At 42.5% G+C, this 18,942-nt stretch overlaps 1 protein-coding gene across 1 annotated transcript in view; it reads left to right on the top strand.

Annotated features, from left to right (window-relative positions):
• Window positions 1-18,942, top strand: part of IFRD1 (interferon related developmental regulator 1) — an 83,048-nt gene that overhangs the window by 56,189 nt on the left and 7,917 nt on the right. The window contains exons 6-7 of the mRNA XM_053716720.1: window positions 9,138-9,188; window positions 9,262-9,425. Of these exons, the coding sequence (XP_053572695.1) occupies window positions 9,138-9,188; window positions 9,262-9,425 (215 nt within the window). The remainder of the gene's footprint in view (window positions 1-9,137; window positions 9,189-9,261; window positions 9,426-18,942) is intronic.

Genomic DNA, 18,942 nt, shown 5'->3' with positions numbered 1-18,942 from the left:
CAAAGTGGAGCCCAATAGAAATTTATGTACTAACTGTATTGATGCTACTTTAAATAAAAGTCAATCTGTACAAATTGAACAAATTTCACCAAACAACGAGGGGAGAGTTATGCCGACTAACTCGCCTCACGTGTCAGTACCTGCATCTCCCGATTGGGAGGTGCGTGATATTGTAGCGCCGAGTACATCTGGGCGGCCATTACAAATCACATTACAGGATATGGCTACTGTTATGACTGAAGTTTTGGCTAAATTACCAGAACTAAGAGGTAAGCGTGATCACTCTGGAGTGAGAACAGAGTGCGCTGATAATATAAGGGCCATGTCAGACACTGCGTCACAGGTGGCAGAACATGAGGACGGGGAACTTCATTCTGTGGGTGACGGTTCTGACCAAACAGACTGGATTCAGATATTTCAAATTTTAAATTTAAACTGGAAAACCTCCGTGTATTACTAGGGGAGGTGTTAGCGGCTCTGAATGATTGTAACACAGTTGCAATACCAGAGAAAATGTGTAGGTTGGATAAATATTTTGCGGTACCGGCGAGTACTGAGGTTTTTCCTATACCTAAGAGACTTACTGAAATTGTTACTAAGGAGTGGGATAGACCCGGTGTGCCGTTCTCACCCCCTCCGATATTTAGAAAAATGTTTCCAATAGACGCCACCACACGGGACTTATGGCAGACGGTCCCTAAGGTGGAGGGAGCAGTTTCTACTTTAGCTAAGCGTACCACTATCCCGGTGGAGGATAGCTGTGCTTTTTCAGATCCAATGGATAAAAAATTAGAGGGTTACCTTAAGAAAATGTTTGTTCAACAAGGCTTTATATTGCAACCCCTTGCATGCATTGCGCCGGTCACGGCTGCAGCGGCATTCTGGATTGAGTCTCTGGAAGAGAACATTAGTTCAGCTACTCTGGACGACATTACGGACAGGCTTAGAGTCCTTAAACTAGCTAATTCATTCATTTCGGAGGCCGTAGTACATCTTACTAAACTTACGGCGAAGAATTCAGGATTCGCCATTCAGGCACGCAGGGCGCTGTGGCTAAAATCCTGGTCAGCTGATGTTACTTCTAAGTCTAAATTGCTTAATATACCTTTCAAAGGGCAGACCTTATTCGGGCCCGGGTTGAAAGAGATTATCGCTGACATTACAGGAGGTAAAGGCCATGCCCTGCCTCAGGACAAAGCTAAGGCTAGACAGTCTAATTTTCGTAATTTCAAAGCTGGAGCAGCATCAACTTCCTCTGCACCAAGACAGGAAGGAGCTGTTGCTCGCTACAGACAAGGCTGGAAACCTAACCAGTCCTGGAACAAGGGCAAGCAGACCAGGAAACCTGCTGCTGCCCCTAAAACAGCATGAATTGAGGGCCCCCGATCTGGGATCGGATCTAGTGGGGGGCAGACTTTCTCTCTTTGCCCAGGCTTGGGCAAGAGATGTCCAGGATCCCTGGGCGCTAGAGATAATATCTCAGGGGTACCTTCTGGACTTCAAATACTCTCCTCCAAGAGAGAGATTTCATCTGTCAAGGTTGTCAACAATCCAGACAAAGAAAGAGGCGTTTCTACGCTGCGTACAAGAGCTCTTGTTAATGGGAGTAATCCATCCTGTTCCACGATCGGAACAGGGACAGGGTTTTACTCAAATCTGTTTGTGGTTCCCAAAAAAGAGGGAACTTTCAGACCAATCCTGGACTTAAAGATCCTAAACAAATTCCTAAGAGTTCCATCGTTCAAGATGGAGACTATTCGGACAATTTTACCTATGATCCAAGAGGGTCAGTACATGACCACTGTAGATTTAAAAGATGCCTACCTTCACATACCGATTCACAAAGATCATTACCGGTACCTAAGGTTTGCCTTCCTAGACAGGCATTACCAGTTTGTGGCTCTTCCATTCGGATTGGCTACAGCTCCAAGAATCTTCACAAAGGTTCTGGGTGCTCTTCTGGCGGTACTAAGACCGCGGGGAATCTCGGTAGCTCCATACCTAGACGACATTCTGATACAAGCTTCAAGCTTTCAAACTGCCAAGTCTCATACAGAGTTAGTACTGGCATTTCTAAGGTCACATGGATGGAAGGTGAACGAAAAGAAAAGTTCACTCGTTCCACTCACAAGAGTTCCCTTCCTGGGGACTCTTATAGATTCTGTAGAAATGAAGATTTACCTGACAGAGGACAGGCTAACAAGACTTCAAAGTCCTTGCCGCACCCTTCATTCCATTCAACACCCGTCAGTGGCTCAATGCATGGAGGTAATCGGCTTAATGGTAGCGGCAATGGACATAGTACCCTTTGCACGCTTACACCTCAGACCACTGCAACTGTGCATATTAAGTCAGTGGAATGGGGATTACTCAGACTTATCCCCTTCTCTGAATCTGGATCAAGAGACCAGAAATTCTCTTCTATGGTGGCTTTCTCGGCCACATCTGTCCAGGGGGATGCCATTCAGCAGGCCAGACTGGACAATTGTAACAACAGACGCCAGCCTTCTAGGTTGGGGTGCCGTCTGGAATTCTCTGAAGGCTCAGGGACAATGGAGTCAGGAGGAGAGTCTCCTGCCAATAAACATTCTGGAATTGAGAGCAGTTCTCAATGCCCTCCTGGCTTGGCCCCAGTTGACAACTCGGGGGTTCATCAGGTTTCAGTCGGACAACATCACGACTGTAGCTTACATCAACCATCAGGGAGGGACAAGAAGCTCCCTAGCTATGATGGAAGTATCAAAGATAATTTGCTGGGCAGAGTCTCACTCTTGCCACCTGTCAGCAATCCACATCCCGGGAGTGGAGAACTGGGAGGCGGATTTCTTAAGTCGTCAGACTTTTCATCCGGGGGAGTGGGAACTTCATCCGGAGGTCTTTGCCCAAATACTTCGACGTTGGGGCAAACCAGAGATAGATCTCATGGCGTCTCGACAGAACGCCAAGCTTCCTCGTTACGGGTCCAGATCCAGGGATCCAGGAGCAGTCCTGATAGATGCCCTGACAGCACCTTGGGACTTCAGGATGGCTTACGTGTTTCCACCCTTCCCGATGCTTCCTCGATTGATTGCCAGAATCAAACAAGAGAGAGCATCAGTGATTCTAATAGCTCCTGCGTGGCCACGCAGGACTTGGTATGCAGACCTGGTGGACATGTCATCCTGTCCACCTTGGTCTCTACCTCTGAAACAGGACCTTCTGATACAGGGTCCCTTCAAACATCAAAATCTAACTTCTCTGAAGCTGACTGCTTGGAAATTGAACGCTTGATTTTATCAAGACGTGGGTTTTCCGAGTCAGTTATTGATACCTTAATACAGGCTAGGAAGCCTGTTACCAGAAAGATTTACCATAAGATATGGCGTAAATACCTATATTGGTGTGAATCCAAAGGTTACTCTTGGAGTAAGGTTAGGATTCCTAGGATATTGTCTTTTCTACAAGAAGGTTTAGAAAAGGGTTTATCTGCTAGTTCATTAAAGGGACAGATCTCAGCTCTGGCCATTCTGTTACACAAACGTCTGTCAGAAGTTCCTGACGTCCAGGCTTTGGCCAGGATTAAGCCTGTGTTTAAAACTGTTGCTCCACCATGTTCTTAATGTTTTACAGGGCGTTCCGTTTGAACCCCTTCATTCCATTGATATAAAGTTGTTATCTTGGAAAGTTCTATTTTTAATGGCTATTTCCTCGGCTCGAAGAGTCTCTGAATTATCAGCCTTACATTGTGATTCTCCTTATTTGATTTTTCATTCGGATAAGGTAGTCCTGCGTACTAAACCTGGGTTCTTACCTAAGGTAGTTACTAACAGGAATATCAATCAAGAGATTGTTGTTCCTTCCTTGTGCCCAAATCCTTCTTCGAAGAAGGAACGTCTACTGCACAACCTGGATGTAGTCCGTGCTCTAAAATTTTACTTACAGGCAACTAAGGAATTTCGACAAACGTCTTCTCTGTTTGTCGTTTACTCTGGGCAGAGGAGAGGTCAAAAAGCTTCTGCTACCTCTCTTTCTTTTTGGCTTCGTAGCATAATTCGTTTAGCTTATGAGACTGCTGGACAGCAGCCTCCTGAAAGAATTACAGCTCATTCTACTAGAGCTGTGGCTTCCACTTGGGCCTTCAAGAATGAGGCCTCTGTTGAGCAGATTTGCAAGGCTGCAACTTGGTCTTCGCTTCATACTTTTTCCAAATTTTACAAATTTGACACTTTTGCTTCATCGGAGGCTATTTTTGGGAGAAAGGTTCTTCAGGCAGTGGTTCCTTCTGTATAAAGAGCCTGCCTATCCCTCCCGTCATCCGTGTACTTTTGCTTTGGTATTGGTATCCCAGAAGTAATGATGACCCGTGGACTGATCACACTTAACAGAAGAAAACATAATTTATGCTTACCTGATAAATTCCTTTCTTCTGTAGTGTGATCAGTCCACGGCCCGCCCTGTTTTTAAGGCAGGTAAATATTTTTTAATTTATACTCCAGTCACCACTTCACCCTTGGCTTTTCCTTTCTCGTTGGTCCTTGGTCGAATGACTGGGGGTGACGTAGAGGGGAGGAGCTGTGTGCAGCTCTGCTGGGTGAATCCTCTTGCACTTCCTGTTGGGGAGGAGTAGTATCCCAGAAGTAATGATGACCCGTGGACTGATCACACTACAGAAGAAAGGAATTTATCAGGTAAGCATAAATTATGTTATTTGTGGTGCCATTTTTGATATCGTCAAAATTAATGTTAAATTTGTCTTTAGCTATTTTAGCTAAGAGCTTTGTGGCTTAAATCTTGGAATGCTGACATGACTTCTAAGTCCAGATTGCTATCTTTCTTTCCAAGGTAATAAGTTATTTGGTTCTCAGTTGGATTCAATAATTTCAACTGTCACTGGGGGGGAAGGGAATTTTTTTTTTGCCTCAGGATAAAAGACCCAAGGGTAAATCTAAAGCTTCTAACTGTTTTAGTTCCTTTTGACAAAATAAGGAGCAGAAACCTAATCCCTCCCCCAAGGAATCTGTTTCCAATTGGAAGCCTTCCTCGAATTGGAATAAATCCAAGCCATTTAAAAGATCAAAGCCAGCCCCCAAGTCTGCATGAAGGTGCGGCCCTCATTCCAACTCGGCTGGTAGGGGGCAGATTAAGATTTTTCAAAGATGTTTGGACCAATTAAGTCCAAAATCAATGGATTCTGAGTATTGTCTCTCAGGGGCACAGAATAGGATTCAGAGTATGACCGTCTGTGAAGATTTTTTTTTTTCTCACATCCCTGCAAACCCAGTCAAGGTTCAGGGTTTCCTGAAGTGTTTCAGACCTGGAGTTATCAGGGGTAATCATGCCAGTTCAGTTTCAGGAACAGGGTCTGGAGTTTTATTCAAATCTATTCATTGTCCCAAAGAGAATTCATTCAGACCAGTTTTGGATCTAAAAATTTTGAATCTATGTAAGAGTACCAACTTTCAAAATGGTGACTAAGGACTATTCTGACTTTTGTTCAGCAAGGGTATTATATGTCCACAATAGACTTACAGGATGCATATCTTCATATTCTGATTCATCCAGATCACTATCGGTTACTGAGATTCTCTTTTCTAGACAAGCATTACCAATTTGTTGCTCTTCCTTTTGGCCTAGCGACCGCTCCAAGAATCTTTTCAAAGGTTCTCGGTGCCCTACTCTCTGTAATCAGAGAGCCGGGTATTGCGGTGTTTCCTTATTTGGACAATATCTTGTTACTTGCTCAGTCTTTACGTTCTGCAGAATCTCACACGAATCAACTACTGTTTCTTCAAAAACATAGTTGGAGGATCAGTTTACCAAAAAGTTCCTTGATTCCTCAGACAAGGGTTACCTTTTTAGGTTTCCAGATAGATTCAGTGTCCATGACTTTATCTCTGACGGACAAGAGACGTTTGAAATTGGTTGCAGCCTGTCGGAACCTTCACTCTCAGTCATTCCCTTCAGTAGCCATGTGCATGGAAGTTTTAAGTCTGACTGCAGCATCTGACGCAATCCCCTTTGCTCGCTTTCATATGAGACCTCTCCAGCTTTGTATGCTGAACCAATGGTGCAGGGATTATACAAGTATATCACAATTAATATCCCTAAATCCCAATGTTCGACTATCTCTGACTTGGTGGTTAGATCACCATTGTATTGTTCTAAGGGCCTCTTTTGTTCGTCCAACCTGGACTGTGATCACAACAGATGCGAGTCTTTCAGGTTGGGGAGCTGTTTGGGGATCTCTGACAGCACAAGGGGTTTGGAAATATCAAGAGGCAAGATTACCAATAAATATTTTGGAACTCTGTGCGATTCTCAGAGCTCTTCAGTTTTGGCCTCTATTGAAGAGAGAACCGTTAATTTGTTTTCAGACAGACCATATCACAACTGTGGCATATGTCAATTATCAGGGTGGGACTCAGTCCTCAAGCTATGAAAGAAGTATCTTGGATACTTGTTTGGGCGGAATCCAGCTCCTGTCTAATTTCTGTGGTTCATATCCCAGGTATAGACAGTTGAGAAGCGGATTATCTCAGTTGTCAGACTTTACTTCTGGGAGAGTGGTCTCTTCACCCAGATGTGTTTCTTCAAATGTGTTCACATGTGGGGTCTTCCAGAAATAGATCTGATTGCATCTCATCTAAACCAGAAACTTCCCAGGGATCCTCAGGCAGAAGCAGTGTTTGCGTTGACAGTTCCTTGGTGTTACCAACCTGCTTAGTTTCCCGCCTCTAGTTCTTCTTCCAAGTGTGATCTCCAAAATCATCATGGAACAATCGTTTGTGGTGCTGGTGGCTCCAGCATGGCCTCTCAGATTTTGGTATGCGGATCTTGTTCGGATGTCCAGTTGGCCACTTCCATTAAGACCGGACCTTCTGTCTCGAGGTCTGTTTTTCCATCAGGATTTAAAATCATTAAATTTGAAAGTATGGAAATTGAACGCCTAGTGCTTAGTCATAGAGATTTCTGATTCAGTGATTAATACTATGTTACAGGCTCGTAAATCTGTTTCTAGAAAGATTTATTATCGAGTTTGGAAGACTTACATTTCATGGTGTTCCCCTCATAAATTCTCTTGGCATTCTTTTATAATTCCTAGTATCTTACAGTTTCTTCAGGATGGTTTGGATAAAAGTTTGTCTGCAAGTTCCTTGAAAGGACAAATCTCTGCTCTTTCTGTTTTATTCCACAGAAAAATTGCTAAACTTCCTGATATTCACGGTTTTGTTCAGGCTTTGGTTCGTCTCAAGCCTGTCATTAAATCAATCTCTCCTCCTTGGAGTCTTAATTTGGTTTTGAAGGCTTTACAGGCTCTTCCATTTGAGCTCATGCATTATTTGGACATTAAAATACTTTCTTAGAAAGTGTTGTTCCTTTTGGCCATCTCTTCTGCCAGAAGAGTTTCTGAATTATCTGCTCTCTTGTGAATCTCCTTTTCTGATTTTTTTTTTTCATCAGGGTAAGGCAGTTTTGTGGACTTCATGTACTTTCTTACCTAAGGCTGCGAATTTTAACATTAATAGGATTAGGATACAAAGAAGGGACAACAATTTCTCTAAGAATTCTTTGGAGAGATATTTACATTCTTTGGATGTGATGAGAGCTCTGAAATATTATGTTGAAGCTACTAAAGATTTCAGGAAGACTTCTAGTCTATTTGTTATCTTTTCTGGTTCCAGGAAAGGTCAGAAGGCTTCTGCCGTTTCTTTGGCATCGTGGTTAAAGCTTTTGATTCATCAAGCTTATTTGGAGTCGGGTAAAGCCCTGCTTTAAAGAATTACAGCTCATTCTACTAGATCAATTTCCACTTCTTGGGCTTTTAAGAATGAAGCTTCAGTTGATCAGATTTGCAAAGCAACAACTTGGTCTTTGCATACATTTACTAAATTCTACCATTTTGCTGTATTTGCTTCTTTGGAATGAATTTTTGGTAGAAAAGTTCTTCAGGCGGCTGTTTCAGTTTTATTCTTCGGCTTAAGATTTAAGTTTTTCCTTTTATTTATGAGAATAAACTTATATTTGGGTTGTGGATTTATTTATTTTCAGCGAAATGGCTGTTTTTATTTTTTCCCTCCCTCTAGTGACTCTTGCGTGGAGGTCCACTTCTTGGGTATTGCTATCCCATACATCACTAGCTCATGGACTCTTGCCAATTACATGAAAGAAAACATAATTTATGTAAGAACTTGCCTGATGAATTAACTTCTTTCATATTGGCAAGAGTCCATGAGACCCACCCTTTTTTATGGTAGTTATGATTTTTTGTATAAATCACAATTATTTCCAAATTCCTTTTGTTGATGCTTTTTACTCCTTTCTTTTTCACCCCACTACTTGGCTATTCGTTAAACTGAATTGTGGGTTTGAGGGGTGTATTTATAGGCATTTTGAGGTTTGGGAAACTTTGCCCCTTGTATATCCCATACGTCACTAGCTCATGGACTCTTGCCAATATGATAGAAATGAATTTATCAGGTAAGTTCTTACGTAAATTATGTTTTTCTGCCTATCTTTTAAGTTAAAAATAATCTTCGGTTTAGTAATGAACTGAAATGCTGTTTGAAACCTCAACATGCACTGTGGAAAGCTTTCTGTTTAGGTAAGGGCATTGGTTCAAATAATTTTTTAGTTCTGTCTCCTAAATATATTCTACACACCTAAATAAATCTCTTCTGGTTCTTAAAATATACATTTAGCTAATCTGTTGCCGGCTTTGCATATTTATACATTTTATCAAGCTTTGTTTAGGTGGTACAAAGGCTACCTTTGAATTACTGTCACATTTGTGCTTCATAGTGTTGTTGGATTCTATTAAACTGATTAGGTTCATCAGTAGTAGTATTTAAAAGGCTTTGGGCAGCTAAGAACATGCTTAACATTTAGGTTAACCTACTTTTTTTTCTAAGCCTTAATGTAGTTTTCTGCATATTTGTGGTGCATTTCACTGTCAGGTGAACCTTACATTGGAATAAAGGAGCAACCTACTCAGCAGCTGCTACATATTTGGCAAATGGCACTAGGTAGAGATGAGATGCAAAATATTAATTGCTTTGATTTATTACTGCATTATACTGTCTTGTAAAGAATGTGATCTGACCTTAGTTTAAATTGTACAGCACTCAAAAAGCATATTTTTTTTCTTTTTTTTTCTTTAGTGTGCAACCTACTTAGGACTTTGCTGCTTTATTGCAACTGATGACATTGAGGTAAGACCCTTTATTTGCTTAACCAGACTTTATAGTTGTGGTGATATTGTAGTTAATGGTTTTCATTTATCAGGATGTGTACACAACAATGGAGTGCATGGAAAACATCTTTACTAAGCAGTATCAGTCTGAAAAGTGTGGTGGAAACTGTTCAGCGCTTCACATCCAGGCTCTCCTGTCATGGGCCCTCCTGCTGACTATCTGCCATACATCTGAAGTGAAGAAGAAACTTGAAATGTATGTTTGCAAAAGCCAAGTTAATAAAGCTTTATCATGTATTAAAGTGAATGTAAACTGACGGATGTGTGCCCGGTTTTTAAAAATCCTATTAACAGGGGCACATTCCTTCATCAAAGCTTAAATTTCAGCAGGTTTGTTAAAATACTTTCTTCTTTAAAGCCAGACCAGCGATTCCCCTGCCTGCTGCTTGTGTCTCCATATGTCAGAAATGAAGAATCCAGCTTCCTCCAATCACGGCATGGCCTCAAGGAAATGTTTGCTCTGGGGGGGGGGGGGAACCTTGATTTGAGGAGGCTGGATTCTTCATTTCTGACGTAAGACGATTGTCAGGCGGGTGATCGCTGGTCCGGCTTTCAAGAGGAAAAGGTAAGTATTTTAACAAAACCGTGGATATGTAAACTTTGATGTAGGAAAGTGCCCCTGTTTTTAATAGGATTTTTAAAAACCGGGCACATTCGTCAGTTTACATTCACTTTAATATGCACTAATTGTCTAGTTTAGTCTATCAATTTTACATTCTCCATTTAATGTGAAATATACAATAAATCACAATATAGAATGAAATATCAAATGTTATCAAGTGCAAATAAAGCAATCTATATAAAGGATATTCGTAAAAGTAATTTTTTTATACATATATTCCTTTATTTGCACTGTTGCCCTTTTCCTTCCATAAGGTGGTAGGGAGAGTCCACAACTTTATTCCTTACTGTTGGGAAATACAATACCTGGCCACCAGGTGGAGGCAAACACCCCAGCCAAAGGCTTAAATATCCCTCCCACTTCCTCTATCCCCAGTCATTCTTTGCCTTTCGTCACTATAGGAGGTGGCAGAGAAGTAATGGGTATGTTCCCTTTAAGAAAGGATTGGAGTTTAAAGTAATCATGTCAACCTCTGAGTATTGATAAAGTTTTTCTGCAAACCCATCCAGACCGTCGCTAACAGCTCCTGAGCAATCGGTGTTAATGAGTTTCACTGCTTGCTGTTACTCACTCGTCCATGTCAGAAGCGCTGCAGCAAGACTGTCAAACTTTAGAGGCTGTGCCTGTTCCACAGCATGGATCCTGGAGGGTAAGACAGTTTTTTCTTCTGTTAAGTGTGATCAGTCCACGGGTCATCATTACTTGTGGGATATTATCTGCTCCCCTACAGGAAGTGCAAGAGGATTCACCCAGCAGAGTTGCTATATAGCTCCTCCCCTCTACGTCACCTCCAGTCATTCTCTTGCACCCAGCAACTAGATAGGTCGTGTGAGAGGACTATGGTGATTATACTTAGTTTTATATCTTCAATCAAAAGTTTGTTATTTTACAATAGCACCGGAGTGTGTTATTGCCTCTCTGGCAGAGTTTGAAGAAGAATCTACCAGAGTTTTTACTATGATTTTAGCCGGAGTAGTTAAGATCATATTGCTGTTCTCGGCCATCTGAGGAGTGAGGTAAACTTCAGATCAGGGGACAGCGGGCAGATGAATCTGCATAGAGGTATGTAGCAGTTTTTATTTTCTGACAATGGAATTGATGAGAAAATCCTGCCATACCGATATAATGTCATGTATGTATACTTTACACTTCAGTATTCTGGGAATGGTACTTCACTAGAATTACACTGTAAGAAAGACATAAAGCTGTTTAATAACTAGAGATTATGTTTAACGTTTTTGCTGGAATGTAAAATCGTTTTCATTTACTGAGGTACTGAGTGAATAAATGTTTGGGCACTATTTTTCCACTTGGCAGTTGCTTAAATCTGTTTTTTCTGTCAGTTTCTGTTCTCCCTCACTGCTGTGTGTGTGGGGGAGGGGCGCTGTTACTATGCATCAAATATTTTCTCTCAGCAGAGCTGTGAGAATTATAGTTTGACTGAGATAAAAACGTTTATTCTGTAATTTGTTTCCTGCTTTCAGAAATTGTTATCTTTGCTAATGGGATTAAACCTTTGCTAAAGTTGTGTTGTTTAATTGCTGAGGGGAACAATCCTTTGCTAAAACTGTATATTCTGACAAAGATTGATGCTATAACTTAATTATTTTAACTGTTATAATTTTTTTCTGTGCTTCTTAAAGGCACAGTTCGTTTTCATATTTGTAAATTACTTTGAAAAGTATTTTCAAGTTGCTGTTTATTTGCTAGTGTGTTAAACATGTCTGATTCAGAGGAATATCTCTGTGCTATATGTGTTAATGCCAAAGTGGAGCCCAATAGAAATTTATGTACTAAATGTATTGATGCTACTTTAAAAAACAGTCAATCTGTACAAATTGAACATATTTCACCAAACAACGAGGGGAGAGTTATGCCGACTAACTCGCCTCACGTGTCAGTACCTGCATCTCCCGCTCAGGAGGTGCGTGATATTGTAGCGCCGAGTACATCTGGGCGGCCATTACAAATCACATTACAAGATATGGCTACTGTTATGACTGAAGTTTTGGCTAAACTACCAGAACTAAGAGGTAAACGTGATCACTCTGGGGTGAGAACAGAGTGCGCGGATAATGCAAGGGCCATGTCTGATACTGCGTCACAGTTTGCAGAACGTGAAGACGGAGAGCTTCATTCTGTGGGTGACGGTTCTGATCCAAATAAACTGGACTCAGACATTTCAAATTTTAAATTTAAGCTTGAGAACCTCCGTGTGTTACTAGGGGAGGTATTAGCGGCTCTGAATGATTGTAACACAGTTGCAATCCCAGAGAAAATGTGTAGATTGGATAAATATTTTGCGGTACCGACGAGTACTGACGTTTTTCCTATACCTAAGAGACTTACTGACATTGTTACTAAGGAGTGGGATAGACCCGGTGTGCCTTTCTCACCCCCTCCTATATTCAGAAAGATGTTTCCAATAGACGCCGCCACACGGGACTTATGGCAAATGGTCCCTAAGGTGGAGGGAGCAGTTTCTACTTTAGCAAGCGTACCACTATCCCAGTGGAGGATAGCTGTGCTTTTTCAGATCCAATGGATAAAAAATTAGAGGGTTACCTTAAGAAAATGTTTGTTCAACAAGGGTTTATATTGCAACCTCTTGCATGTATTGCGCCTGTCACGGCTGCAGCAGCATTTTGGTTTGAGTCTCTGGAAGAGACACTTCAATCATCCACACTAGATGACATCACACACAAACTTAAATTCCTTAAGTTAGCTAATTCATTTATTTCAGATGCCGTAATACATTTAACTAAACTTGCGGCTAAAAATTCAGGATTCGCCATTCAGGCACGCAGAGCTCTGTGGCTGAAATCCTGGTCAGCTGATGTTACGTCTAAATCTAAATTGCTTAATATTCCTTTCAAAGGGCAGACCTTATTCGGGCCCGGCTTGAAAGAGATTATTGCTGACATTACAGGAGGTAAAGGTCATGCCCTGCCTCAGGACAAGGCCAAAGCCAAGGCTAGACAGTCCAATTTTCGTTCCTTTCGTAATTTCAAAGCAGGAGCAGCATCAACTTCCTCTGCACCAAAACAGGAAGGAGCTGTTGCTCGCTACAGACAAGGCTGGAAACCTAACCAGTCCTGGAACAGGGGCAAACAGGCCAGAAAACCTGCTGCTACCCCTAAGACAGCATGAATTGAGGGCCCCCGATCCGGGACCGGATCTAGTGGGGGGCAGACTTTCCCTCTTCGCCCAGGCTTGGGCAAGAGATGTTCAGGATCCCTGGGCGTTAGAGATCATATCTCAGGGATACCTTCTGGACTTCAAATCCTCTCCCCCAAGAGGGAGATTTCATCTGTCAAGGTTGTCAACAAACCTAACAAAGAAGGAAGCGTTTCTACGCTGCGTACAAGATCTTTTATTAATGGGAGTGATCCATCCAGTTCCGCGGTTGGAACAAGGACAAGGGTTTTACTCAAATCTGTTTGTAGTTCCCAAAAAAGAGGGAACCTTCAGGCCAATCTTGGATTTAAAGATCCTAAACAAATTCCTAAGAGTTCCATCGTTCAAGATGGAAACTATTCGAACAATTTTGCCCATGATCCAAGAGGGTCAGTACATGACCACAGTGGATTTAAAGGATGCTTACCTTCACATACCGATTCACAAAAGCCATTACCGGTATCTAAGGTTTGCCTTTTTAGACAGGCATTACCAGTTTGTAGCTCTTCCATTCGGACTGGCTACGGCTCCAAGAATCTTCACAAAGGTTCTGGGCACTCTTCTGGCGGTACTAAGACCGCGAGGAATTTCAGTAGCTCCGTACTTAGACGACATACTGATACAAGCTTCAAGCCTTCAAACTGCCAAATCTCATACAGAGATAGTACTGGCATTTCTAAGGTCGCATGGATGGAAAGTGAACGAAGAGAAAAGTTCTCTCTTTCCACTCACAAGAGTTCCCTTCCTGGGGACTCTGATAGATTCTGTAGAAATGAAGATTTACCTGACAGAGGACAGGTTAACAAAACTTCAAAGTGCATGCCGTGTCCTTCATTCTATTCAACACCCGTCAGTAGCTCAATGCATGGAGGTAATCGGACTAATGGTAGCAGCAATGGACATAGTTCCTTTTGCACGCCTACATCTCAGACCACTGCAACTGTGCATGCTAAGTCAGTGGAATGGGGATTACTCAGATTTGTCCCCCACTCTAAATCTGAATCAAGAGACCAGAAATTCTCTTCTATGGTGGCTTTATCGGCCACATCTGGCCAGGGGAATGCCATTCAGCAGGCCAGACTGGTCAATTGTAACAACAGACGCCAGCCTACTAGGTTGGGGCGCTGTCTGGAATTCTCTGAAGGCTCAGGGACTATGGAATCAGGAGGAGAGTCTTCTTCCAATAAACATTCTGGAATTGAGAGCAGTCCTCAATGCTCTTCTGGCTTGACCCCAGTTAACAACTCGGGGGTTCATCAGGTTCCAGTCGGACAACATCACGACTGTAGCTTATATCAACCATCAGGGAGGGACAAGAAGCTCCCTAGCAATGATGGAAGTATCGAAGATAATTCGCTGGGCAGAGTCTCACTCTTGCCACCTGTCTGCAATCCACATCCCGGGAGTGGAGAACTGGGAGGCGGATTTCTTAAGTCGTCAGACTTTTCATCCGGGGGAGTGGGAACTTCATCCAGAGGTCTTTGCCCAAATACTTCGACGTTGGGGCAAACCAGAGATAGATCTCATGGCGTCTCGACAGAACGCCAAGCTTCCGCGCTACGGGTCCAGATCCAGGGATCCGGGAGCGGTCCTGATAGATGCCTTGACAGCACCATGGACCTTCAGGATGGCTTATGTGTTTCCACCTTTCCCGATGCTTCCTCGATTGATTGCCAGAATCAAACAGGAGAAAGCATCAGTGATTCTAATAGCGCCTGCATGGCCACGCAGGACTTGGTATACAGATCTGGTGGACATGTCATTCTGTCCACCTTGGTCGTTACCTCTGAAACAGGACCTTCTGATTCAGGGTCCTTTCAAACATCAAAATCTAACTTCTCTGAAGCTGACTGCTTGGAAATTGAACGCTTGATCTTATCAAAGCGTGGTTTTTCTGAGTCAGTTATTGATACCTTAATACAGGCTAGGAAGCCTGTTACCAGAAAGATTTACCATAAAATATGACGTAAATACCTATATTGGTGCGAATCCAAAGGTTACTCTTGGAGTAAGGTTAGGATTCCTAGGATATTGTCTTTTCTACAAGAAGGTTTAGAAAAGGGGTTATCCGCTAGTTCCTTAAAGGGACAGATCTCAGCTCTGTCCATTCTGTTACACAAGCGTCTGTCAGAAGTTCCAGACGTTCAGGCTTTTTGTCAGGCTTTGGCCAGGATTAAACCTGTGTTTAAAGCTGTGGCTCCACCATGGAGTTTAAACCTTGTTCTTAACGTTTTACAGGGTGTTCAGTTTGAACCCCTTCATTCCATTGTTATAAAGTTGTTATCTTGGAAAGTTCTATTTTTAATGGCTATTTCCTCGGCTCAAAGAGTCTCTGAGTTATCAGCCTTACATTGTGATTCTCCTTATTTGATTTTTCACTCGGATAAGGTAGTTCTGCGTACTAAACCTGGGTTCTTACCTAAGGTAGTCACTAACAGGAATATCAATCAGGAGATTGTTGTTCCATCCTTGTGCCCAAATCCTTCTTCGAGGAAGGAACGTCTTTTGCACAATCTGGATGTAGTTCGTGCCCTTAAATTTTATTTACAGGCAACTAAAGATTTTCGACAAACGTCTTCCCTGTTTGTCGTTTACTCTGGTCAGAGGAGAGGTCAAAAAGCTTCTGCTACCTCTCTCTCTTTTTGGCTTCGTAGCATAATTCGTTTAGCTTATGAGACTGCTGGACAGCAGCCTCCTGAAAGAATTACAGCTCATTCCACTAGAGCTGTGGCTTCCACTTGGGCCTTTAAGAATGAGGCCTCTGTTGAACAGATTTGCAAGGCTGCAACTTGGTCTTCGCTTCATACTTTTTCCAAATTTTACAAATTTGACACTTTTGCTTCCTCGGAGGCTATTTTTGGGAGAAAGGTTCTTCAGGCAGTGGTTCCTTCTGTATAAAGAGCCTGCCTATCCCTCCCGTCATCCGTGTACTTTTGCTTTGGTATTGGTATCCCACAAGTAATGATGACCCGTGGACTGATCACACTTAACAGAAGAAAACATAATTTATGCTTACCTGATAAATTCCTTTCTTCTGTAGTGTGATCAGTCCACGGCCCGCCCTGTTTTTTAAGGCAGGTAAATATTTTTTAAATTATACTCCAGTCACCACTACACCCTTGGCTTCTCCTTTCTCGTTGGTCCTTGGTCGAATGACTGGAGGTGACGTAGAGGGGAGGAGCTATATAGCAACTCTGCTGGGTGAATCCTCTTGCACTTCCTGTAGGGGAGCAGATAATATCCCACAAGTAATGATGACCCGTGGACTGATCACACTACAGAAGAAAGGAATTTATCAGGTAAGCATAAATTATGTTTTTTATAAATACAGGGTCAGTGTGGCTCCTTTATACCTCGACAGAATTAAGGGTTAAGATCTCCTTCAGGGAGATTATTTGAACAGCTTGGGGACTTATTTCTGCTTAATGTGTTTTTTTTTTTTTTTTTTTTGGGCTCAGACAGTTTTTTTGGCTTGGAACAAATTGGTTTCACGTTTGTTTTTGAAGTGTTGCACAGCTCATAATAGCTTAGCGTCCCTTTTTCATAGCAGGGAAAGTCCTGTCTTAGGCACCATATGACCGGGGAAGTCATGTCTTAAACACCACATGACCGGGTGTGGTCTTTGATTTCCTAAGATCCTGCTGCAGACATCATTCCTAAGGAGTGTTTTCACTGTTGGCTGTCTGGGTCTAGGAGGTGGTGAGTGCCCCAGCCATTGCGAGTATTAAGGTGCCATTTTTTTTAAATAAAAGCGTTTTTTTGTTTGTCCTTCTGTGGGTATATACAAAGCTATGGAGGACTCTACTTCATTAGGTTCCGCTCCTTCTGTACTGATTAATAATTCCTGTTTATATTGTGAGGAGGCTGTGGTTTGCCCGCTTGCTCAATTTTGTTCCATTTGCCTAAGCACTGTTCTAAAGTCTAAGAGGGAGACAAGCCTGCTAATACTCATAGCGCTATTAGCCCCTCTAAACCGTCTACCTCTCAGGAATCTGGGTCCCGAGAAATTATTACCCTTTCTACATTACCCTCTCCACATGCAGTTCCCAGCGGCTCAACTAATCCATCTTGAGGAGGCCTTTTTCCAGCGAGTTTTACCACAGTTACAATCAGCTGTGTCGACAGCCCTAAATGCCTTACCTCGCTCTAATAAACGCAAGAGAAAGGTTAAACAGTTCTTCTGACCTAGTCATCTAAACATTTGTCAGAATTGGCTACTATGTCCCATCTATCTGAGTATGAGTTAACCTCTGTAGCTTCAGCGGGTGAACTTTCTGAGTCGGAGACTTCAGTTTCTAAACCTTCAGCGGAGGAACCCTCCTTTAGATTTAAAATTGAGCATCTGCGTTTTTATTAAAGAAGGTTCTGTCTATGCTAGAGGTTCCAGAGGCTACAGTCCCTGAGGAACTTAAGATTCTTAAATTAGACGGGGTTTATGAAGACAGGAAGGTCCCTCTTGACTTTTCCTGTGCCAGTTAAGATGGCGAACATTAGCAACGAATGAGAGTAGGAACTTTTTCCCCCTCGTCTACTTTTAAAAAATTGTTCCTAGTCCCTGACTCTCAATTAGATTTATGGGGCTCCATCCCTAAGGTGAATGGCGCTATTTCTACGCTGGGTAAGCATACTACTATCCCTCTGGAGGATAGTTCTTCTAGAGAGCCTATGGATAAGCAAATGTAAACTTTTTTCTGAGGAAGATGTTTAACATACAAGGTTTTTATTTCAATCGGCGGCAGCTGTAGCTGCGGTTACTGGTGCGACATTTGTCGCAGCTTATTGATGTGGAGACTCCCCTCGAGGATATTCAGGAGAGAATTAAAGCCCTGAGAATTGCTCACTTTCATCTGACGCGAATATGCAGATTATTTGCATAAATGCAAAGGCTTCTGGCTTTGTGCTTTTAGCCTGCCAGGCTCTCTGGTTGAAGTCTTGGTCTGCAGATATGACTTCTAAATCCAGACTCTATTCTCTTCCCGTCAAGGGGAAGATTTTATTTTGTGCAGGGCTAGACTCAATTATCTCTACGGTTACTGGAGGGAAAGGCGCCTTCCTACTGCAGGATAAGAATAGGCCTAAGGGCCAGCAACTGCCTATCAGTACCATGGAGGTTCAGACTCATCTTTTTCCTCCATTACCGCTTCTCCCTCGTGTGGTGGCTCGCATCAAGCAGGAGCAAGCATCAGTGATTCTGATAGCTCTGTCGTGGTTTGCTGATCTAGTGGGGATGTCCTCATCTCACTGGCGGTTACCTTGTTGCAGAAATCTGTTGTTACAGGGTCCCTTTGTTCATCAAAATCTAGATTCTCTGAGGCTTACTGTGTGGGGATTGAACGCTTAGTCTTTGCCAAGAGGGTTTTCTGAGGGTATCAACACTCTTGTTCAAGCTTGTAAGCCAGTTACTCGTCATATCTACCATAAAGTGTGGAGGACTTGTACTGGTGTGAAGAGCGTGGTTTTTCCTGACAGGTTAAGGTTGCCAGAATTTTATCTTTCCTCCCGATGTACTGGAGAAGGGTTTATCTGCTGGTTTCCTGAAGGGACAAATATCGGGCCTGTTTGTATTACTGCACAAAAGATTGGCTGAGCTTCCGGATATGCAGTTATTTAAGGATCTGACTAGGATCAGACATGTGTTTAGATCTGGGGCTCTGCCTTTGAGCCTCAATCTTGTTGTTAGTGTTTTGCAGCAGGCTCTGTTTGAGCCTGCATACTGTTGACATTAAATTTTTATCTTGGAAGGATCTTTTTTTTGTTGGCTATTGCTTCTGCGTGCAGAGTGAGATTTCTGCTTTGCAATGTGACCCCCTTATCTGGTTTTTCATGCTAAGGTGGTTTTACGCACTAAATTAGGGTTCCTCCCTAAGGTAGTGTCTGATACATTAATACAAAAATTGTTGTTCCTTCCTTCCTG

This window comes from Bombina bombina, chromosome 6, assembly GCF_027579735.1.
Source record: "Bombina bombina isolate aBomBom1 chromosome 6, aBomBom1.pri, whole genome shotgun sequence".
NCBI classification, from domain to species: Eukaryota; Metazoa; Chordata; class Amphibia; order Anura; family Bombinatoridae; genus Bombina; species Bombina bombina.
This window is presented reverse-complemented; position numbering and strand designations above follow the sequence as displayed.